The following is a 25,846-nucleotide window of genomic DNA, read 5'->3' as shown; positions in this document are numbered from 1 at the left end:
ATGTTCCAGTTTTTAGCCACCACATCCCTAATCAAATTAACATTCCGCCCATAAGTCATGACAAACCTAATGGTATCTGAGTTGTCTTCCTGTGTTTTATCCTTATATTCTAACAGTGTTCTGTCTTGTTTGGCAGCCCAATTTCTGGCAGACATATGATGTCTTGTTGTTTGTAACCACTGGCCTGAAACCTATAGATCAGGTCCTGCTGAAATGAGACAAAATCCTCTTGTGTTGAACATATTTTAATGGGCAAAAATTGAGATTTGGGTATATTTTTGATGATATGGTGTGGGTGCAGACTAGAGGCAAATAAGTTATTATACTGCCTTCTAAGTCTATCATCTAGATTCCTTATAATCGTAACATCCAGAAAGTTGATTTGTTGAGTTTCACAATTCAATGTGAATTCTATTCCCCGCTTGTTGTCATTTAAGTACTGTACAAACTCCAGCAAGTATTGCCTTTCGACTCGCCACACCAACCAACAATCATCTAAGAATCTCCTCCAAATATCAATCTCATTCAGATAATGTTATGGTTATCATTATATATCAGAAGTTCCTCAAGATATTCCATAAACAGGTCAGCATAAGTGGGGGCAAATGATGCCCCCATTGTGTCTGCCAGTAACACTCCCCTTGAAAATAAAAAACATTTTTGGATAGGACATGTTCAGCCATACACACTAAAAGTGTGTTAAAACCCGGCGGATATACATTAGCCTTCTCTAACCAATATTGAAGTGCCTGCAGGCCTGCCCAATGGGGAATATTGGTATACAGAGCCTTCACATCCAGTGTACAAAGTAACCATGTTGGTTCCAATTGTGCATTCGATATGATCTTTAAAAATTGTGTTGTGTCCTGTATCCTGGCTCTTATTAAATTCAACAATGGCTTCAAATATTCTGTCAAAAATACAGACAATGCTTCTGTCAAAGATCCTATGCCTGAAACAAAAGGCCTACCTGGAAGTTTATCCAGGCTTTTGTGCATCTTCAGCAATAAATACAGAATCTGTTTGTGAGGGTCACTCACTGTCAGGTGTTGCATGACCATATCCCTAATGAATTCCCTCTTCTACTGCCTGTTTAAGGAACAAATAAATATCCTTAAAATTTAGTGTGGGGTCAATAGGCATATGCGTATAATGCTGGGGGTTAGACAATTGTCTATTTCCCTCAGCCAGATAATAATCCATATTCATAATGACCACTGCCACACCCTTGTCAGCCGGTAAAATAACAATATTCATATTGTTTTTTTAATTCTATCAAGGCCTGTTGTTCACCAATTTTTAAATTATGACTAAGCATTCTAGATTGACGCAACTTGAAGTGTAGATCTGCTTGCTGGAAAATCACTGCATGTTTATTCACTGGGGTGTAAATTCAGACTTCAAAAACCTAAAATCAGTAGATCTATGAGAGGGTCCTTAGAACCAAAAATAATCTGAGGTTAAGTCTATGGCAAATGCAAGAACATCATTAGCCATATCATTTCCATCAGTAAAGAAACCAGGAAAATAATTAAGACCTTTATTTAATTGTGTTTGTTCATCCGTTAATTCAACTGTGGAAATGTTATGGCTATTATAATCATGCTCTACCGGATTATTATTGTTTGTAGCAGACCTTCTACCGTGTTTATTTTTGTGTTTTCTCCCACCCCTATGCCTACCATGTTTAAAGGGTGGTCCAGACTAAGTTGCTTCTTAGGGATAGGTGAGTCCTATGTGTTAGGACCCTCTGTGTTCGTGGCTGACGACTCTTCTCCTGAGGTACTACTGTAGTTAGTGCCTGTCTTTTTGAGGATAGATCTTGGTCTTTTCCTCTTGGATCCTACCATTGATTTATTGGGATCTGAAAATTTTAACTTTTTTTGGTATTCAGATGGTTTCCCCATCTGATAATCCCCCATGTGTCTATTCAACTTGCATGTCTTTTTATCTTTTAATTTGTTTCTCAAAAACCAATAGATCCTTTGTAAGCTTATTCAGGCATGTAACATAATGGGGCTGACCCTCATAATCCTTGAGTTCCTCACATACCACTTTTACCTCCCCGATATTCTCATCAGTCATTCGTTCATAGTAAGATGTTAGGACCTGAATGAATGTCATGGAGGCATTTTGTTGTACTAGACCCCATTCTTTTAATAAGGTTTCATCCTTCTTGTCCACTAATGGTTGTATTTTCACCCTCAGTCCCCGGGGTAATATTTTTGCTTTGGTAAACTTTGAATAGTTTGAGATGCCATACATTCGTATGTAGTGTTCTCATGCTTTTACCCAGTTTATTAAATGATAGATTGCAGCCGTCTATTGGATCCATATTTTCCTTATCCAAAATCCCATCACTTTGGGTTGTCAAACCAAAAACTTGTATATCATTCTTGTCTGCACATAGGCTCTGTAAAATAGTGCCCAGATCCATGACCATAAGCTTCACACTCTACAAAGTTCACACACTATCAAATGAGAAATAACACTACAATAATACACATTAGATAATCACCCTGTAGCATACAAGTCACCTAGGGTCTGTTGGTATTCCGCAAACTATTCAAATATACCATATCTATTGTAAGATATTCCCTTAAAATTATAGCTCTAATAAAAAAACTTCTCATATATGCCACCTGGGACTTACCGGTATTCTGTAAATCATTAAAGTATATCAGATTGAATGAACTATACTCCCATAAAGTAATGTTTGTTTTGCAAAGGTGGATCCAGCTAACTTGTTCTAATGTTATCAGCCAAGGAAACAGAATCTTACTGCTATCACACACAGGATAACAACCCCCTATTAGTTGTTAAGAGGTTGGCTGCAATTAGTAACCAACAAAGAGCAAATATAAATTGTATACCATTCCAAACCCATATGTTACCTGTTATTAAAAATGTAATAATATGTCTGTAAACAATCCCTGTCCATATGTAGAAAAAGTGTTGCTAGGACCAATGAATATTCAAATAAGTATAAGTACCTACATGTACAACCTGCTTAGACCCAAAAAACAAACACAGTATTCATAACCTCTTTGTCAAGCTTGGGCAGAAATGTTAAGGGCTTGATGTAATTTATAAAAAAATGTCCATTTAGCTTAAAGTATAATTTCCAATACTCGGATATGTTGTAAACCTGGATCACACATAGGCTTATTTTACAATAACGTAGCACCGAAAGGGATTAGTAAAAAATTTTTGGTAACAACCCCCATATCAATAAACAATCCCTGTGCATATGTACAAAAAGGTAGTAGGACATATATTTATACACTCCTAGTTATCTTGAATTAAGATGTTAAGAGCTTAATATTTTTTTAAAAAAATGTCCATTTGGCTTAGTGTGTCATTTCCAATACCCCAATAAACTGTAATAACGGAGAGGTTTGTTCTACAATGACATTCAACCAAAAGCGATTTGTATTGAAAAGTTTTGGTGCCTTTTTCTTGGACCATACCCCTTCATTCAGTGCAAAAATAAAGCACTATAGCATAACGAACTGAACACATCTGTTAACCCAATAACAGTGTAGGCCTGTGTTCAAAACTAAAATGTTAATACTAAGCCAATTACTATTAGTACATATTCAAAATCCAATTATTAGTTTGTAGTAGTCCATATCCCTTCCAAAATCTATTCCTTTATACAACAGTTCGATGGCACCATCAGTTCTTTCGTAAATCGAATATGTTCTAAAACTAAAATATGTGTCGGTATCGTCAGTCCTCACCTATGCTGATGATCGCAGGTTAATAATAATCCAAGATGGAAAAAATGCTACCTGATCCAAAACATCAGTCACGGTTATAAACAAAAAAAACAATCCCCTGCAACTGTCCCAATCACAGTCCATTTAACCATAGTGTTTTCAAATGCGTTACATCCATATAAAACTAACCAGTTCCAAAAATAATACATTGATCGACCCACTAGATGATTAGAGAAATGGGGCTAACAGTACCTGAAAATATGGCAATGTATGTTCCCTGTTAACCGAAGGTATACCACACAATTGTAGTCACCAAAAGGCTTCCATCATCTCAAAAAGCATACTGATCCCCCAAACGACACCTTCCCTCTAGTCAGGAACAAGCCACTGTAGTTAGTATCTCACCCAAGGTCAATTAAAAGGGTGAAACTTAACATGTCTGTACCTAGTGGGATTTGGCTTTTTTGACCTGAATGTAACCATAAAGACTTTCAAAAGGTCATGGTCATTCAGAAGCCATGTAGCTGAAACACTTGATGTCCTTAAGGGGTTGCTTGCATATATCCTATGATCCTCTATCACAGGAGGTTTAAGGTATCACACAGTGAAAACTCTAGCTTAGTTGAGTTTTTCTTGCAGTTTTTACTCAAACCTTTTGTAAGTTAAGGAAGTGGTGCTGCTTTTGAGCTTTTTATGACTAGTATTAAAAGGTGTCATTTGTAACTTTCTTGTAGTCTGCTTTCTTTCTTCAAGGATGTTGATGGTAATTTCTCTATTTACAAAGCATATGGTACAGACCCTGTACTGTTCTGGTTGGCCACTTCAACACAGGTTTTGTCCTGTCAAAAGCAGTTACGCATTCATAGTCAAACTACAGCCTAATTTAGATCCTTCATAATGTGCCAGACTCTCATAGGAATCTGCTGGAATGAAGAATGAAGGACGTAGGAGGTAGTATTACAGAAGAATTGTGGTTATGACTCATCCCACTGAAGAAAGCTTACGTTTATTGAATATATGTAATATGCAGTAATTGAACTCAGCTAAGTAGAGCAACTGTATACGGGGTTGCTCTTTAAATATAATTTACTAACCTTGCAAAGATCACCTTGTTTTAAAATAATGTGCATAATGTATTAATTTTTTTTTTATTTTAGATCTTTTGGTCAGATTCATCAGTGTCATCTGTAACTAAATCTCTTCAGGAGCTGACTGACTTTCTAGTGAAGGTAAGCTTGCTTTCAGAGCATGTGTATTTTATTTCCTGCATTAAACATTTTCTGTTTCATAGCTAGACAAGTCACTAACTACTTGAAATGCCAGGATATATTAGTTTGAGTCCAGAAACACATAGACTAAATGGCCGAAAGATCAGATTTGTATATACCAAGTGTGAGATGCCATTTCCTGGAATATTCCCTTTTCTCTGAGGTAGGGTGATCTTGGTGTTGGTATATATATGTTTGCAGTATGGGGGGGGGCTTGCCTCTACCATGTGGGGGGAGTGCAAGGGGCTTGCCCTACTGTGGTAAAAGAAACTTCAAGGAGAAGAGCTATATTTGAGATTCGCTCTTCTCTTTTTTTTTTTTTTTTTTTTCGACTTTTTGTCACTCTGCATGACAGCATTTCAGTAGGGAACCCCAGAAGTCAAATAGGCACCCATGTAATTTTGAAGACATTGCATGTACACTACATAGTTACACTTTGCTTTAATCACATGTAACCTCATCGTTTCGTATGAATGCACTTAAAAGCACAACTATACTTGAAGCAATACCGATCTGTGTATTTGTACTGCTCACAGTGAGGTTACATTCTAGCAGCTAAACTTAGCTGTTTGCCTTAGACCGAGACAACTAGATTGGGTTATGTAATTTTTTTTTTTGTTTTGCATTGTAGATGAATAGTATGCTGTAGCCTTTTTGTTTCACCTGTTGTAACAATTCATTTAAACAATGGATGCTGTCAAGCTTGAAATTGTACCTGTGGCCTACTTTACATGAGGCTCTATTAAACACGTGACTCCAGACAATTCTTTCAGACCATACTTATCAACTTGCACTTTGGAAGTACACTCCCATTAGTACTGCCACACTGTTTTTTTTTTTTTTGTTTGTTTTTTTTTTTCATTTGTTAACTGAATTTAGATACTTATTCTGGGACTTTTTTTCAGTCGCATTTTGGACCAGAGGTTTAGCTGACAATTTCAGTAGTAAAATCCAGAGATAGAACAATAGATTGGACCTTCCTTGATGTGTCTCTGTGCAGCAATCCTTTCACCAGTCACCATTTTGCATTCTTTTTTTGAATGCACCAGAGCTTGCCAGGATGTGCTAATTATATAAGTATGCCTAACCTTTTAGCATCTGTTCCCTGCAGCTTCCCTTGTAGGACTAGCAGAGTCTGCTATCCCAGGCTTAGTGGTGATTGCTTAGAAAGCCTTTGCAAGACTTTGGACTCAAGACTTGAATATCAAACAAGATTATCTTGTGGATGCTTGAGTCTTGTGTGCAGGGCTTCATTCTTAGGAGGTATGATTTAATGCCAGTGCAGAATCTGAATCCTTCTGTCACAGAATTCCAATTTCTCTCTACCTATCTAGTAGTATGAGATCCAAACAGGAGTCACCACTGGAGACGAACCAATATGCGTAAATCTTCTTTCTTGAGATAAAAGAACACAAGCGCTTTCACGTAGTTTAACTACGCTTCTTCAGGTGTATTTAAACAGTAAAAACAAAAGTTCTTATATATCAGAAATTTTGGCGGGCAAAATAACAATTAAGCAATAATGGCCTTTACTTAATTCATTAATTATGTTAGAATTTCATTTGTTAAAAAAACAGTGTATACATAGCCATTAAAAAAACGCTACTAATGTCAAAAACATTGAATATTTTAATAAATACTGTCATTATGACACAACCTTTAGCATAAAAAATTCCATGTTGTCATAGAACTATCATGAGAGATCTCCGTGGTTACGCTAACATAGATCGTATACCGATCCAAAAATTAAAACACATATAATACGCTTAAAATGTGAAACAAAGCTCAAGCCATGAAAGACAGAAAATACTTATAGGAAGCATCAAGAATATATTGCAAAAACATCGTGCCTATTTTAATTTAAATTATTAAAAGTCCTGCATTCAAGGAACATCGACTGAACTACTTCAGTATTCATGCTACCTAAAATCCTATTAGGAAAATGCAGTAATTATGTATCAAAATATACTAAGATATATTAAAATATGTTAAAATAATATAAATCCAATCAAAAAGGGAGTACACATGAAACTGATTATTTAGTTCTTCATCAGCCTGAAAGAATGTAATTTTCAAATTCAAACAGGTGATGAATGGTAATTTAAAGAAACTGGTAACAGTAGCCAGACACGCTTACCAGGGAGACGAAATAACATTTGTCAAGAGAATGAAAATCTGATGACGTAAGTAAAAAGAAGTTCATCAATCAAAATGAACCAATCAATGCTTCACAGCAACTATTGCAGTACCTACCTAAAAATATTTACAAAGAAGACCACCAAGAACAACGTCGCAAAATGCAATCAAGGCAAAAACAAATCAAAAATCATTCCAACAATACACCGCAGAATCAAACATGCCACAAGCCGAACTTCCCAAGGGAGTCCGCTACAAAAGGCAGCAAATGCAGAAAAACAAACACCGTATGACTGCCATAGATGTTATATAAAATATTAGTTACTATTAATACCTCATATATAAAATTGATAAAGATATAACTCATAATAAAACACAAGACCGAGATTAAGAAAACTAATAATTGTGAAACACAATGTATAAAAAAAGTCTTATACTGCTGCCAGGAGCACAAATACTGTGGCCAATAAATGTAAATTGCAACCAGTAGCATGTAGTGATCATCTGAAAAGATACTTAAAAGTAAAAGAACATAAAAAAAACATATAATGTGTTATATGAATTATTTCCCAGAATCTTGATGAGAATATTATTAAAAAATATATATTATTGAAAAATCAAACAAAAGAGGTATATATAGACCAAATCTTCTATATTTAGGCTTGTGTAAGGAATATTCTATCAGATATTAAAGTAATATATGTGATATATATTAAACATCAAATGCACCTTATAGGTATATAAAATATTCAAAAAAGGGGCATATATAAGCCATATCCAAGGCCACAAAAAAACGTGTACTCAATAAGCCAGGAGCTACAGGGAGAAGGAATGTCAACCAAACAGGTCAAAAGAAGGGGACAGTACCCATGAGCTAAAAATCACAACTAATGTTATGTTGACCTATATCCTAAGACAATCTATTTTATATTTATAACTTTCTACTATTCAAAATGGGTTTAATGGATGCAGACTGATTGATGCCTGGATAAATGTGAGCTTTCAGGGTGAAAATCCATTTAAGTTCTTTAATAGCTAGCTGATTGATGTTGTCACCTTCTCTATGGTTAAAAGCCACTAGTTCCAAGACCTTGAAACTAAATGTATGAGTTTTATGTTCATTAATGTGCTTAGCTAAGGCATTGCACTCATGACCTTTCTTAATGTCATAACAGTGATTATAAATTCTATCACGAAGTCTCCTCTTGGTAAGGCCAACATAAAACACTTCACATTTATCACAAGTAGCTAAATAGATTAAATTGACACTGTTACAGTCACTATGGAACTTGGGTCTAAAAGTAAAAAACCCTTCAGGATGTTGAAAGCTGATAACCTTGGAAATAAAGGGACACATATGGCAGTGTCCACATGGAAATGTACCCTGTAGTTCTTCCGTTACATAATTGTTAGAAGAAATCTTTTCTAGACAAAGTAACTGCTTTAAATTGTTACATGTCTTGTAACTAAATCTGGGATAATCACCCACTATTTTTTTGGTGAAGGCATCAGCAATTAAAACATTCCAATTCCTGCTAATGATTTTGTTGAGACTAATGATATCACTGGTGTATTTAGTGACATAACTCAACTTATCAGTGAACTTATCTTTGTTTCTTATATAGGGTTTTGATTTAATGCCAGTGCAGAATCTGAATCCTTCTGTCACAGAATTCCAATTTCTCTCTACCTATCTAGTTCATTACTGCTCCTGTTGTTATCTACCTGTCTCAAGCTTCTAAGTTTCATCATATTCGCACCTTCTTGTACTTCACCTCAGTATTGCCTTGTCACTAGCATAGCAACAGTCAGCCATACTCTTGCTCATATGCCATAGATGTATCTCATAAATATTTACTACCAAAACCAAGATATTGATCTACTAATCAGCCATTTATCTATGCTAGCACAAGTTATTTCATGCTAGTTTATCTTTCTTTTTTTCCACTTTATTTTACTGTCAATTTTTATTATGTATAAACTATTTACTACTTATATTTACCACAGTTATGTATTCCTGATTATCAATTTCTTGTATTTGTAATTTGTTTTTTTTTAATAGCGCTTTTCTCCCTGGACCTCCGCTGAAAAAGGGTCACTGGCCCAGTCGGACATCCTCGGTAAACAAATATAAAATAAAATATATAAATCTGGTGCAGACCTCTTTCCCCATGTTCTATATTACATTACCTTACCGTACATTTGATTGATGTCAGAAAAAGAAATTAGGCCCAACTAGACTGTCTTTTAAGAGCATTTAGCATTTTACCTCTCTCCATCCTTGCCTTCCTTAACTTTCTCCACCCATCCCATGTACTCATAAATGCTTCTGTGGGGTCCCTTTCCAGCACTTCTAGTGGACCATTTCCTCATTCTACGGTCTTTCTGTAAAGTATTCTGAGAGGACCAGGCAGTAGTTAGTCCCTGCAGTCTGCTTTGTGCCCCCTCATTTTCCATTTGTCTTTACTGAGGGTGATCCCTTCTTATTGCTCTTGACATGATCAAGTGAACCAGTTTCATGCCTCTACCCAATCCGTTCCAATCTCAAATGAGAAGAACTCTAGCTTTTCTAGTCTGTTGTCATGTTCCTTCCCATTATTCATCTGACCTTCTTTTTTCCAATATCCTAGCAACTAATGTCAGTTTCTTTGTATAGCCCCCAGAACTGCACACAGTTCTCAAGATTTGGTTACTGAAGAGAGGCAGTGTTACCTCTTTGTGTCTGTAGTTTGTCCCCTTCCCCCCAAGTGTATATCTCAGCATTCTGTTTGGCTAATGGCACAGACTTTGGGAGTAGATTTACAGGATGACATTGCCTTGTTTGTCCTCCTTCAGTGATGAACTCAGGAGCAGTATCTGAGATGCCCAGTTCATAAGAGAGAGTGTCTTTGTCTTGGCCTCCCAGAATCTCATTGATGATCTGTAAAAGAGAAAACATGCCTCCATATTGCAGATGACTAAGATTTTCTTTGGTTCCCCCATCTGTTCCTCTTCTAGACCAACCCAACTTCAAAAGAGGAAGAAGCATCCTTGATTCCCAAAGGTGGCTATTCAAAATGACATAGTCCAGTCCTGCTGCTTTTCTGCTAGTCTGTCAAAAGGATGACTCCATTGGTCATTCTGCAGTGGCAGCAACGTCAGTTCAAGGCTGTCTGCTGTGGGAGAGAGGTTTCTTTGATTTTTCCTACCGCTTGAAGAGTCATCACTAAGTACCAGTGGGTCCTAGACATGGTCACTGTCTTGTCAGGAGCTCACAAATCAGCCTGTTTCAACACAGGTGTTGGTACAGGTCCAGACTGCACTGCTGAAAGGTACCATAAAGGTTGTTCTGTATTTGAAGCAAGGACTGGAATCTTCCTCTCTCCTTTTCCCAGTCTACTTCCATTTGGGACATTGTCGGGTTAGTCCTAATGCAACTAGTATATTGACATCTGATTAGTGACCCTTATCCCTCACTTGCTGTTAGGTGCCTGCATAGTCTTGCTTCTAAGCAGTGTAGGTGCTGCATTTTCATTGTTATAGCTTGGTATGCAGGAAAGCTGCTCACTACTGATCGTGCATGAATTGGCAAAGTCAGAGCTAGAAAAGTTTTGGTATAGTCACAGTGATATTCTGGCATATTCCAGCATCAAGCTTGTGTTTCCCCAAGCATGGGATTTTCTGAAAGCAGTATCCAAAGAAGAACTGATAGAAAGGGTGAGCCCAATCATAGAACCATCAGTCAGGGCTTTGTCTTGGATCAACTGTTTTAAGTTTGCATCTGTTGTTTACAATGATACATGCATGATAGTACAGGGTATATAGACTAAAAGAATGCATTAACATAAAGAGGATGTATATTGTTCAGTAGTATGGGCTGCAGTGTTACAGCACCAGTGACTTCAGCAAAAGAAGATTTTTGCAGTGCCACATGGCACAAAGCGAAACATTTGGACTTTACGTATCCCTCAGAAATTAACAAGACTTGGGATGATGCTTGGGTTTTGGGGTAGGAGAGATTTATTAGAAGGCTTTTTGACTTGTAGCTAGACTGATTCAAAGTCTTGCTGTATTGTTGTTTGGTGTTACCTAGATGAAGGGTAATATATTTAGAACATTTTCTTCTTCTTTTGAATAAAAAGTGCAAATGAACTATTGTTAATTAGCTTACATTTTACACTTTGCATTAACTTTATATTTTAGTGTACTACTTGGTCCGATGTTGATTTTTGTCAGATTCAAAATTTGGGTTGTCCGATCTGATTGGCTCCAACCTTGGCACTTTATACCAGAGCTTTGGATCCAGGACTCTTGATTCCAACCCTACTCATTATTCCTCCTCCTGTCTGATTTACCTCCAATCTCGTTTGCCGCCTGTTCATCTAGACATGTTTCTGAGAGCTCTTCTTGCGATCACTGTAAGTAAAAGCCAGGTTTCAATCTCTTGACTCCTCCCTTTAGCTTTTAGTGCATAGCATAGTTTAGTTTGTATTTTTGGGTTAGGTTAGTGTTTAGATAGTATTTTAAGTCGTAAGTCTATTTCTGAGTGCCTTTGCATGTAGAAATTTCTAGTAGTGATAGTTTTTGATTTTGAGTATTAGTGAGTGTGCTTTACCTTTGTTGTTAGTGTGTTTATCACTGTTTTTATAAATATTTTCATATACACACACACACATTATATATATATATATATATATATATATATATATATATATATATAATGTGGGTCCCCTTCAGATGGTCAAACTTTTAAAAGCTCGACTTTCATATGACCGAGATCATATGATCAAACTTTTAAAAGCTTGACTGGTCTGAATGGGGATCTCCATAGAGCATGGAACAGGAAGATTTCCCTTTACCGCAATGTAGTGCAATGTCGGAGTTGGTATATTTAAATAGTAGGGGGGTGCAGGGGGCTTGCCCCCTGCTAGCACTGTTTAGTTTGTTTTTTTGTTTGTATTTTTTTTTTTTGTTTTGTTTTTGTTTTTTTTTTTCACATTTTCGAACATTCAGATGTTTGATCATATGGTCTCGACCATATGAAAGTCGAGCATTTGGATGTTCGATTATGTGAAGTAAACCCATAGATATATATATATATAAGTGGATGTGTGTGTAAGGTATATATATATATATATATATATATATATATATATATATATATATATATATATATATATACACACACACACACACACACGCACACGCACACACACATATATGTATGTCTATCCACCCTAGGGTTGCCACCTTTTCAAATGGCCAAAGTGGGACATTTTTGGTACAGACATCAGATTTTACAGGCCAACACATACCCACGGTCAGTACAAAGGATAGAACTTAACTTTTTTGCCTAAATAAAAGCTTATTCTTGTAGCATTTTAGTTGCTTATTCTGTTTCTTATAACATTTAGGTATTTTAGATACAGAATAACTGTTTTATGCAACTATTACATAAAATATAGGAAATTATTTTGTCCTAAAATCTCAGGACATTTGCCATTTTTACAATTTTTTGTCAGGACACAACTGCCCAAAGAGGGACTGTCCCTCGCAAAGTGGGACAGGTGGTAACCCTAATCCACCCCATGGATCCTGTACCTCACTCTTCTCATTTGAGACTGTAGTGACAGTCAGAATGCATAGGTTTTGAGACAGCTCTACATTTCAGAACATATTGAAGTCTCTTTCTGGTAACTTACCATCAGATGTCCAAAAAACAGTGGGCGCCCGAATGTCTGCCCTTCAGTCTACTTTCGATGTCTCCATGTGATTGCTCTCAAACTCAGCAGATGGCACTTCAAGACCTTTGTACCCACATGTTCCCCAGGCCCCAGTAACCACTGATGCTTCTCTTGGGGCATTTCGAATGGAAGACAGTTTAACAGACTTGGTCACCTATAGAGGCCAAACTTCACATCAGTGTCTTGGAGAAGAAAGCAGTTTTCTAGCATTTCAGGACTTCCTACCCAAGAGTGTGATTTCCATCCAGACTGACAATACGCCCATTGTATGGTACATCAACAAGGTGGAACACATTCATGTCCTCTTTGCTGGGAGGCCATGCAAGTTTGGCAATGGGCAGTGTCTTCCCATCATTTTCTGTAGCAACACACATTCTTGGGACATCAGATGTATTAGCAGACAGGCTGAGTAGGTGTATCCTATTACCTCACGAGTGGTCTGTCAAATAGGCAGTGGCAACAGAGATCTTCAGCCGCTGGGGCCAACTTTGCTGTCATCTCTCTGCTTCCTACCTAAATAATAAATGCAGAGTTAGTTTTCCGTCATCCCTGTACAGAGACAGTTACTGAGAAATGCTGTTGTCCACATTTGCCCCCCCAGGTCTCCTCTATGCCTTTTCACCAACACCCCTCCTAACAAAATTCATATAGAAAGCGACAAGAAACAAGACCAAGGTGATCCTCATTGCTCCATATTGGCCTCAGCAGGTATGGTTTCCCCTTCCTTTGGTCTCACTTCTCCCACCTTGGTTGCTGGATCTCAAGCCAGATCTACTAAATCACCTGTCCGGATTGCCTCTACTGGAACTTCAAACTCTAAAGTTAACTGCATGTTTTTCCCAATTTTAACAGCCAGAGACGCCAACCTTGTTTCTCTGGTAATCCAGCTATCTTTTTCTCTGAAAGAATCCACAAAAAAAGACAAGAGTAAATGGAAGAGATTTTCTATTTGAGCGTCCTCAAAAGGATAGGATCCTCTTTCAGCCCCTCTTCCAATGATGGTGGAATTTCTTTCAGAATTTTTTGTCAGGGTTCCAGTTATTCTAGTATAAAAGTTCAGATGGCTACCGTTTCAAATGTTCACACAGGGCATAATAACTAATGTATTGCTTTGCTTAGGATTTCTAAAGCCTTCTGAAAAGGAACATTTTTGTTGAGACCTCCCATTCTGATCCAGTCTCTCCATGTGATATCACATTATTGTTTCAGTCATTGACTATGCGGCCTCAGCCAACTTAAAAGTTTGTGTTTAAAAAACAACTTTCTGATTGGCATTACCTCTGCAGTATGAGTTTCGGAGTTACAATCGCTCTTAAGCAAGCCACCCTTTCTCATCTTCCACAAAGATAGTGTAATTGAGAGTGAACCCTTCCTTTCTGCCAAAGTTGTCCTCTGAAACAAATTTGAATTAATACATAACTTAAGAATTCCAAAACGTACTTGACACACCATGGCTGAAATAATAAAATAGCAACTTTAGTAAAAATAATAAAATGTATATGGTGAGTGCTTTTGCAGTACAACACACCACTTCTTCAGACCAGTAAAATTACAAAAGTGTAATATACCTGCTTTTAAAATCGGAAACAACCAATTAGCTACAAATTATCAAATGAGGAAAATCATTCTCACCCAATCAAAACGCTCAAGTGCACAAATCAAACTACAGATCTGCGCCACATAGCCAATCAGAATCATTAGCTGTGTGCACAAATCACAGTTCAAGTTGAGCTAAAACTGCCAATCAACCTAAAGCAGTAAGTGTTGCTTTCATATGTAGTAAGCTAACCAATCAAATAACTATCTATAAGCACAAATCAAAATACACTTAAATTATTTCTTATTCACAAAATATGAAAAGAAACACTTAGATTGCTCTAAACGAATTTCAAAGTAAACAAAATGTCCGAAACTGTGACGTATTCAGAAAATATTCAAATAACTTCAGAAAATGTTTGAATTAAAGTCCAAATTGCATAAAAATGAATAAAATAAGAATGACTGCATTTTTTTCGCATTAATTAAAGCTGTTCAAGATATCCAAAGTATACAGAGAGTTTGCATGTTTGTGCAGTATTACAGTACAGTTATTTCATAAAATACAGTAATTTCAAAGCATATTTTGCAAAGTACAGTATTTCAAAAAGGTTATTGCCATTTGACTGTTGTTACAAGTACTGGCTGTGTGTGCATCTTTGTACATAATTACAAGGGCCATATTTTCAGTGTGTTTGGGCATACTTTGTTGGCATGGCAGATGGATTTCGAAAACCAGGACAACTTGTCTTTAATAATAATATTGCAGAGAACTGGAGAGTGAGCAAGAGTACGATTTTTTTTCATACAAGCTGCATTTTCTAATAAAAATGACTGAACAAAGGCATATGTTCTGCTTAATTTAACTGGGTCAGAAGCCATAGAAAGAGAGCATTCATTTGTGTATGCACTGCTGTATTTGCAGGGGAGGAGGAAAACAGTTACATAATGGTACCGGCTGAGTCAAGGGGAAGACCTTAAGTGCCTAAAAGTAAATTTAGAGAAATGTGTAATCCCCAAATGAATATTACGATGGAAAGGCACTTATTTTACATAAAAGATCAAAAGCGGGGGAAAACTTTTGCAGTATATATAACTGATTTTAGAAACAAAGCTAAAATGTACAGATTTGGTGATTTAAGGGATGAGGTGATAGAAAACAGACTTGTGTGTGATATTAAAGATGATGCTGTGAGAAAGGTTTTGCTTTGTGACACTGATTTAATTTTGAATAAGGCCATTGAGGTTTGTCAGATATACGAGCTTACAGAAAAGCACACAACTATGCTTACAAATGAGAGATGCATGCTTCCAGTAACTTCTAAAGTCATTGTTGATAGTATACAGCACATGGTTAAAAGAAACAGGCCCAAGCACATGGAACAACTGTAAACCCTGCAACAGTAAGTGGGGAAACACCACAGCTTTCTAGCAAATTCCAGAATGCGCATAGTCTCAGCGAAGCATAAGAGTGAGTCAGCAAACTCAAAGAATGGGCCCCCACTCAGTTTCATTGCCAACTGTCGTAGTTGTGATGGAAGTCATGAGCCAAAAAGGTTAAAATGTTTTTCTTTTGATCAGCAATGTCCCAGATGTAATAAGTGGAATAATTTCAAAAGGTTTTATAAATCATAAGGGCCGTATTCTTTTATTAAAAGGGAACATTCAAAGAAACAAGTTAATCAATTAGAAAGCTGTGACATGACCCTACTTTTTATGTTAATGGTGTGTCAGCGCTTCATGAAGTAGTCAGTGTAGTAGATTTATGGTCAAAGAATGAAGTGTTTTTGTACTGTTTGGATAAATGGAAAACCCATAGAGCTCAAAGTTGACACAGGTTCAAAGAACAAGGTTATGTCTGCAGAAACATTTGCTAGAGTATGTGCTGGTGAGAAGCTTGATTTGGCAAGGTGTGCCAACCTTGTTGCTTAAGGTGGTGAAGAGATTCATACTGAAGGCTCAGTAGTACTTTCACATTGCTGTGCTGGGAGAAGCTACGACTTAATGTGAAGTTGTTAAATCTCGCCATTTATTTTCACTGAAGGGGGTTCGGAGCCGATCCTCGGCTCTGACATGGCTGTTAGCAAAGCTCAAGGTTTACCAGTAGCTTGAGACCAAGCCCCTTATCCCATGATGCACTGCTGGAAATACCTCAGATCTAATTTGCTGTGGCACAGTTCTCGGTGTTCCAGATAGCTCGGACCAATTTTATTGGAAAGTTTAGTCTATTTGCAAGTTTTAAAAACTTTTTCTTGACTTTCATTCTTGTTAGGATAGTTTAGATAAGTGCCCTGTGTTGGCTTTGTTTTTTCTATAGAAGTATTTCTAGTTAATAGTTGGGCCTAGTAGTTGGCCTTGTATTTGACTAAATTCTTAGTCAGTAGTTATTTAAATAGTTGCTTAGAGTGTGTTTTTTCTATTTGTTTAAATTTGTCTAAATTTAAAAGGATGTCTGAAGAGAGACGAGCAACATCCTAAATCTGGCTTCAAAAAAATGTCAGGATTGTGGACAAAAAATGTCAGTCACTGACGGGCACATTCAGTGTGTCTATTGTCTGGGGGCATTACACCTCCAAGACTCTTGTAGCATCTGTCACTCCTTCTCTTCCAGGGTACTTTTAGAGAGGAGGAAGAAATTGGTGGATAGGGGTTTACTTCAGCACCCCTTCTCGGAAGCACTGGATGACCAGGATGGTGCTAGTAAATCCTCTAAGTCATTCAAATCTTCAGGTGACTCCAAGTTATCAAAAAAGACTAAAGAAATGGAGGGTGTAGGGTCATCAGTTCCACTGCCTTCGGAACCAAGTGTCCCTTCCGTTTGGAACCTGCTCACAGCTTTGGAGCCGGTTTCTGAGATTCCCTCATCTCCTCTGCTTCAATCAGCACCCTCGATGCACTCCTCGAAGTCTTCTGTCAGCCTCTCAGATCTGGATGTGGACCGGTTGGTGCAGAAGCTTTTATGGGCACCAGGCCTTGCCAAATTGTTGTCGGCTCCGACGCCTTCGTCGGAACCGAAGACCATTACCCTGGACTTGACTGCTCCTCCTCCAAGCCATACTGGACTTTCGGAGCCGGAGGAGGCCGACCTGACAGTTGTTGAGCCTGTGGAGCCGAGACCTGCTCCAGTGTTATTGGTTCCATCTACTCGGACGTCCTCTGTGCCGACTGGGGACTCTAGGAGCCGACACTCTCCTGTCGGGTCCGGAGAGGATAGTCATACCGATTTATCAGTGCCGACTCTTCTTCTCGGGGCTTCAGCTCGGATGAGCTCAGCTCCTACCTCGGGCTCGGAGCCCATGGCCTCTGTGCGAGAGGATCGGACAGTCCCTCCGGATCAGTCTACCCCTTCTCGTCGAAGTCATGGTGCGTTCGATGCCATGAGGAGAGTCCCATCTCCAAAGACATCATCAGCATCAGGTCTGGCTTCCTCCTTACCTCAAGTGCCTGTGTCCACTCCTGCTTCTACTGGTCAACCCAAGCGTAGAGACCCTGAGCCTCAATTAGCCCCACAGGGTGCCCCCTGCTCTTCTGAGACCTCCCCAGAAGCCCCCACTGCAGAGGTACCCAGGAAGAGACTGTGCAAGAGGAGGCACTCCCCACAGGAGTCTTTGACATCTGACACTGACTTGGATGAGTCAGAAGGGTCCCCTCGATCCCCCTCTGAGGATATCTCCTTTGTGGGAGATATTAGAGATCCTTAATCAGAGGTGTGGTTGGCAGTCCAAAAGCCCTACTGAGGACGAGTCAGTGCTCTTGAAGGCTTTTGGGTCTCAACCTTCCACCTCTTGGGTGTCTCCTCCTTACGATGAGCTCATGGAGCTGATCTCTCGTAAGGTGTGGGAGTCTCCGGAGGCCATGGAACCTGTCCCTCGGAAGCCAAATAAGTTCATCTCTGCCCCCGTGGACAAAGCTTTTTTGACTAAGGGAGTGCCTGTTGATGCCATGGTGGTGGCGGCAGCCACCAAAAAGGAAACGTCTGAGATGTCTTCATCTATCCATCCTCCTAACAGAGATTCCAGGATCATGGATAGATATGGGAAATGCATGTTTAGTTCAGCAACTTTTTCCCCTTTGATCAGTGAACTATTTAACCCATTTTACCAGAATACAAAGAGATCTCATGAAGGAGCTAGGAGATACTCTCCAGGGTATGTGAGCTGCAGGGGTTGCCAATAAAGTTACCACCCAGCTCGCTACCATAAACTCGATTGTGAACTCGCCCTTGCGTCTTGTATCGTATGCAGGTGATGTTTCGAGTAGGGCCGCTAGTTCAGGCATTGCTCTGCGTAGACAAGCCTGGATGCATCTCTGTTCCTTTGCGGAGCCTTTCAAGCCTTCCTTTATCAACACCCCATTTGATGACTCATCCCTGTTTGGGCCCAAGGTAATGGAAACTCTAACCAGGTGTGAGCAGGAAGGAAAGACTCTGTTTGCCATCGGAGTCTGTTTTTCTACCCCTACTCGGCCCTATCCCAAGTGCCCTAAGGGCAGAAAGATGTGGTTCCGAAAAGCCCAGAGAGCCTTTCAGGACACACGTGGTGAAATCCCCTTTAGAGGCAGAGGAGGGGGTTATAATGGAAGATGCTGCCTGCGTGGCGGGGGGTCCGCAACAGCAGGGTGACAGAGGCCAGTTCTCTAGTCAGCCCTACCAGTGCTCATGAAAGGAGACCCGGCTGTCTGGCTCTGGAGGCAGTCGGGGGTTGCTTATCTTTGTACCCAGAAGCCTGGCTAAGCATAACATCTGATACCTGGGTGCAAAGCATAATTTCCAGAGGGTATTTCATACTGTTCTCTTCCCCTCCCACTCCTGTCAACAGAATCCCGGATGTTCCACCCAGTCTCAGGGGGCAAGCAACTATAGAGGTCTGCAAGTTGCTAGAGTAAATCCAGCCAGTCCCAGCAGACCAAGCAGGATTTGCAACTTACTCAAGATTGTCTTTGGTTCCAAAGAAAACAGGGGACTAGAGACCTATCTTGGACCTCAGCAGACTCAACCAATTTGTAAAAAAAGAGAAGTTCCGAATGGTCCCGCTTCAGGCCATTCTTCCCTTTTTAGGGAAAGGCGATTGGATGTGCTCCATTGATCTCAAGGACGCGTACTACCACATAAAGGTGGACAGACACTCCAGAGATCACCTGCGTTTCCGACTGGAAGCCAATCACTACCAGTTTCTAGCCCTGCCCTTTGGTCTCACTACAGCCCCAAGAGTGTTCACCAAATGCATGGCAGTGGTCACGGCTCACCTGAGGCATCTAGGATTCCAGGTGTTTCCATACCTAAACGATTGGCTCCTTACCACCACCACCAGGCATCAATTGATTCAGGCAACAGAATCTACTCTGACACTCTGCAACCACTTAGGCAATACAGTCAACTTCGAAAAGTCTGCCTTGTCGCCATCGCAGCATACCGTCTTTATAGGAGCAGAGTTAGATACCTCAACCACCACTCTACATCTTCCAGTCGAAAGGGTCTCACCTCTTCTCCAACACGTCAACTGATTGGTGTCAAAGAACAGAGCTACAGCCGCAGAGGTCTTGAAGGTACTAGGTTTGATGGCGGCAGCAATTCTAGCCATTCCACTCGCAAGGATGCATATGCAAATTCTTCAATGGCTTCTGTTCGCTCAATGGTCTGATCAGAAATTGATAAGAAAACAGGCAAAACACAAACTTTGAATCCAAGAAAACAGAGAAGATACCACGATGCTGCACAAATCAAATAACACTTGTGATGCTTGTAATATTACAAGCATCACAAGTGTTATTTGATTTGTGCAGCATCGTGGTATCTTCTCTGTTTTCTTGTCTTATCAGAAATTGCCAATGAACCATATGATTCTCATCACAAACTTTCAAGAGGGACTTTTGGTGGTTGATGTCTCTTCATGTCACAATAGGATGACCATTTGTGCTCCCCCCCCCCCATAGCCACTGTGACCACGGACGCTTCCCTGACAGGGTGGGGGGGCATTTTCAGGGAAAGACTGCCCAAGGCACATGGACAGGTCAAGAGTCACATCTGCATATCAAAGTTCTGGAGTTGAGTGCAGTACTTTTAGGACTCTCTTCCTCTAGGGACAATTGCAATTCAGACAGACAATATGTCAGTGTTCTGGTACTTGAGCAAATAGGGCGGAACCAACTCTTACCCCCTTTGTGGAGAAGCCCTCAGGGTATGGCAATGAGCTGTGTCATCCCAGCATTTTCTGTCAGCAACACACATCCAGGGGAATCCAACGTGACAGCGGACAAGCTGAGCAGGGCAATCTTGTTGCCTCACAAGTGGTCTCTCAACCAATACGTTGCGGACATGATTTTCTTCAAATGGGGCCAGCCTTGCTGTGATCTCTTTGCCAGTCACATCAATACCAAATGTAGAAGCTGCTTTGCCCTGATACCACCTCTGAGACATCCCCCGAGAGACGCATTCGTACATGATTGGCCTCCGGGTCTCCTATATTCATTCCCTCCAATTCCATTGATACCCAGGTTTTTACAGAAAGCAAAGTCGCTGTGAAGGACTGTTATCCTTATAGCCCCCCCCATTGGCCTCGACAGATTTGGTTCCCTTTTCTTTACCATCATCTGCTGTAGGATCCATGGATCCTGGACCCAGTTCCAGACCTCCTGACACACCCGTCAGGGGACCTCCATCCTTCACTGCAGTCTCTAAAGCTGACTGCTTGGCTAATCCACTTCTCCAAATAGCCAGGCTTCATTCCCTCTCAGATGACACAAGACAAATTCTATTGTCTTCTCATAAGCCGTCCACCAGAAAACTGTATCGCAGTAAGTGGAAAAGGTTCTCCATCTGGGCCAGCATACAAAAAATTGACCATTTCCGAGCTCCTTTGTCGTCCATTTTAGAATTTTTGACAATGATTTTTAAGGAAGGAGCAGCAGCTGCCACAGTTCGGGTTCAGTTAGCTGCCATATCTAATTTCCACCTTGGATTGGATGGGTTAAATATTATGGCCCATAAGTTATCTAAGGTTTTTCTCAAAGGTGTTTTTCACATGAAGCCTCCTGTCAAAACTCTTTATTCTCCTTGGAATTTGAATTTTATGCTGTCTTAAATAATTCTTCCCAACCATTCCAACAAATTAGAATACGTGCTGCACAAACTTGACGTGCACCGACAGCTCAGATTTTATCTTTGTAGAACTAAGGATATTAGGAAATCAGATCAACTTTCTGTATCCTTTTCTGAGGCCAGAAAATGTAGACCAGTGGCTAAAACAACCCTTTCAAAATGGTTATCGGATTGTATCTCATTTGTTCATGCAACTGCTAACATTCCTTTGCCACACAAAGTAAAGGCTCATTCAACCAGAGCCATTTCTACATTGTCTGCTTTTCAAGCCAAATTGCCCCTTGATAACATTTGTGCTGCAGCCACTTGGTCTAAGCCTCATACTTTTATCAATCATTACAAAGTGGATAAGGCTTCCAGGGACAGGTCTTCTTTTGGTTCTACGGTCCTGAAAAATGTACTCCCGTGAGCCACCTAGGATTGCGGGTGCTAGGGACGCTACCCATCAGTAAAAAAAACGGCGAGATTCAACAACTTCACATAAAGAAGTTATGTACTCACCATAAAGTTCCATGTGAGTTGTTTATTTTGCCTTTATTCTCATGTCCCTCCCTCCATCCCCCTCCTGGCTGACAGTTGACCTAGAGGCTAGTATCATCCTGGTTGTTCAATACTACTTCTTTCTTGGGGAGTGCACCCCTTACAGGATTATATATACACGCAGCAAACAAGATCTGAGGTATTTCCAGCAGTGCATCATGAGATAAGGGGCTTGGTCTCGAGCTACTGGTAAACCTTGAGTTTTGCTAATGGTCGTGTCTGAGCCGAGGATCAGCTCCGTACCCCCATCAGCGAGAATAAAGGCGAGATAAACAACTCACATGGAACGTTATGGTGAGTATATAACTTCTTTTTTTATATGGTCCAAAGGCATGTCCAGTCATTATTAGGGCTCAGAGATGGTTTTCATTTAATAAGGAAGTCCATCATGTTAGCTTAAAAAACCACTGTTCTAATTTCACCCAGTCTATTTTCTTTACCTATGCTGATCTTTTCGAAGACAAACTAGGCAGGCTTCCAGTTGTGTACTCCGTGAAGTTAGACCTGGATGTCAGCCCAGCTTGGAAAGTTCCAGTAGCTATCCAGAACAGAGTCAAAGCCAAGCTAATGGTGCGGCAAGGTGTAATTTGTCCAGTTGAAGAACAAACTGAATGGGATCTTCCATGGTGGTAGCTCATAAGAAAAGCTCAGATGATATCAGAATATATATTAATCCACAAGATTTGAAAAAGGCACTGAGAAAAGACCTCATCATCCAATGCTTTTGGTCAAAGCCGCTCCTCTTATACCAAATGCCACTTTTTTTTCTGTCTTAGATGCAAGAAGTTAATTTTGGTAAATCTTGCTTGACCGAAAATCTTCTTTGCTAACCACCTTCAATACTCCTTTTGGCAGGTACAGATTTTTGAGAATGCCATTTGGGATAAGTTCTGCCAGTGAAGTCTTCCAGCGTGCAATGGAGCAAATTTTTTCTAGGTATCTGTGTGCTATTATAGTAGATTATATTCTAGTAGGAGGTGCTGGTGAAGCTGAGTATGACAGAAATCTCAAAAAAGTTCTGGAAAGAGCATGTGAAGTGTGTATCTCATTGTAAGTGTTTGAGCTTTATTTTTTATATTGCAGCTAAGGTCTGTACAAACTCAAATGTTCTATTGTTTTGTTACAGTCAGCATTGCTACTGTTGCAGAACTGGTCTCCTATTTATAAAAGTTGTAGACAAAGTGTTACAATGTATCATTTTCCAGTCTGACTTGGTGCTTAGTGCTGCTAGCACTTATAGATGCTATAGTATCAAACTGGGTTGCTACTCCTCATCACTTTTGTTTAGTACATACTTTTTAGTTAAAATAGATGCTAAGCAGTGTGACTGAGTGTTCTGTGATTCAGTTTGAAGGAAAGCAATAAGTTAAATACAGAACACCATATTACGGCTAAAAGTCCTGTTTTGCTGCCAAGTCAGAGCGATCCTCAGTTTTAACTGCTGTACCATGAGAAATATTGGTTTATTATCATATTTTCGAATTGAACTCCGTCGACTGCACTTTTGTCGAACACAGGAATTTGAAAACGGTAATGCCGAACACCAAAAGCCAACCTTTAACATGGGTCGAGATAGGGGAGAGGTTTGTAATTCGGCAATAGCAGTGAACACCTATCTCGACCCATGTTAAAACCGTTCCTAGGTTGGCTTTTGGTGTTCGACATTACCGTTTTTGAATTTCCATGTTCAGCAAAAGTGCAGTCGACGGAGTTCAGTTCGAAAATGATAGTAAACCGAAATATTATAGCAATGTAGATATGTAAATGTCTGTGTTGCGATATTTAAGTACTGTTATATACAAATGTTGTGATAGTTTACTACTGCTATATCTGTGATAGAACTGTCTCTTTAAATTCATGGGCTACCTAAATTATCTTTTATATATCACTAAGTAAGGTGTTTTTATTATGTCAAGGGCTTCATATGCGAATGCATAACAGTTGCCTAGCCTTTTTTACTAAACACTTTGCACCTGTGTAAATAGTGTAACGTGCTGCTACTCTTAAACCCAATACCCTTCCTGCCTGGCTGATAATTTATTATTTCAGTTATTTTTTACAGCACTTCTCTCTCATTCCCCTTTCAGAGACCTTAACGTAATAATTGATCTGAAGTAGGCAGACTTCATTTGTCTGCAACCTGTGGGGTATCGGATCTGACCTCGGATCCGAGCCGGCATTTCAAAAGCTTAGGCTCCGAGCTCCTAGCTCCTCCCTCTACCCATAACCCCTTGCCAAGCCCTGACTGACCTCAGATTTCGTTTGCCGCTTTCAAGTTGCGACGGATTCCTTGAGCTCCTAGTGCAGATAAGTTTTCTGACAGGAAAATTTTGTAAAATTTAACTTTTTTTGATTAATTTAAATAGTAGTGTGTCTGTTAGGCTTTCCTTCCTCTACCTTTTTATTTTTTTCTTCCCGGGTTTGCGTAGTTAGTGGTTTGTGTGTGTTTAGGCCTGTTAGGGCTTGAGTATGTCTGAAGCCCATAAGGCAGTTTTTTCGAAGTGCACCGAGTGTGGCCATAAGCTGTCCCCGGCGGATGGCCACACTCTGTGTGTTAAATGCTTGGGGGTTGAACACCTGTCATCTGGTTGTACCATTTGTGCAGGGTTCAATCCCCGAGCTTTGAGGGAGCGGAGGTCGAAGCTGGTTCTGGCGGGACTTCTCCCTCCAGATACCGCTTCGGCTTCTGCCCCTTCTACACAGCAAGCAGTTGCTGTGGGCTCTCCTCCACCGGCTGGGACTCAACCTCCCTCTAAGATGCCGGAGGAGAGAGAGTCTTCTAGGGAGAGAGAAAAGGAGAGGCACAGGGAGAGGCACCACAAACGGAGAGCTGAAACTTCCAGTTCGGCTCCTCCATCCAAGCGGGCCTCTCCTGTGCCTTCTAGTTTCCCTCCTCCTCTGCTCCACTCCCCTCGGTTCTCTCCTGGGCCCGAGGAGGAGGAGGCTAGCCCTTCAGCGAGGTCCCCAAGGCGGCTCTCTAGGTCCGCTTCGGTGGCCTCGACTAGATCTACCTTCTCCATGAGTGAAGCAGACATGGACCGGATGATGAGGAAATTCATCCAGGCCCAAATGCAAATGGGAGTGCTCCTAGCCCCCATCCGGGAGGGGCTGACCTTTTTCGCCCCTTTGGCTCCTTCTCCGACCCACACCATGGGTTCGGAGCTGTCGGCGCCGGGCAGAGTTGGATCCGGGGGTGGGTCGGATACGATAGGTCGGCGCACCTCGGATCCGTCCCATCCTTTGAGTGCTTCGGGTACTTCGGACCCGAACTCTCGGAGCCGAGGACCGAGCCTCGGATCCGAGGGAGCTGGTGTGTCTTCGGCTCCGTCTAGGTCGGAGCACACCGGTCTCTCGGATCCGACGGTCTTGGCTCTGGCTCCGATCCGTGCGTCGGATTAGAGTGGGGGTCGGCTCTCGGGGTTCAGAGAAGCTGGCTCCCCCTCGGCCTTAGACGTAGTGGAAAGGGCACTGTTGAGGACTTCCGGACCCCCGGTCCCTGCCACGGCTCCATCCCGCACTCCATTGCAGTTGGGCCAGGCTCCCACCAGCCGGTCCCAGGGACAGCCCGCCTCGATGTCCCAAGTAGTTCCCTTGGAACATCCAGCTGCGGAAGAGTACTCCTCGGACAGCCCCCCCGAAGAAGTACCTCGGAAGCGTAAGTGCAAAAGGAGGCACATGGACTCCCGAGTCCGTTATCAAGACACAGACTTGGATGAAGGGAGGGTTCCCAAGGTCACCCCTGAAGACGTCTCATTTGGTAACATTAGGGAAACGTTGAGGAGCGGGGGGGGGGTGGTCTGCCCCCAAGGCCTCCTCAGACGAGTC

The 25,846-nt window shown here is 40.6% G+C and overlaps 1 protein-coding gene across 1 annotated transcript in view; it reads left to right on the top strand.

The window, feature by feature from the left end:
- ZCCHC14 (zinc finger CCHC-type containing 14) overlaps positions 1-25,846 on the top strand; it is a 1,045,305-nt gene that overhangs the window by 764,351 nt on the left and 255,108 nt on the right. Inside the window, exon 4 of the mRNA XM_044081530.1 lies at positions 4,880-4,951. Coding sequence (XP_043937465.1) covers positions 4,880-4,951 — 72 coding nt within the window. The remainder of the gene's footprint in view (positions 1-4,879; positions 4,952-25,846) is intronic.

Source organism: Protopterus annectens, chromosome 8.part0 (genome assembly GCF_019279795.1).
Source record: "Protopterus annectens isolate FY-2018-M chromosome 8.part0, PAN1.0, whole genome shotgun sequence".
Taxonomy (NCBI): domain Eukaryota; kingdom Metazoa; phylum Chordata; order Ceratodontiformes; family Protopteridae; genus Protopterus; species Protopterus annectens.
The sequence above is the reverse complement of the archived record's forward strand: the minus strand, read 5'-3'. Positions and strand labels throughout refer to the sequence as shown.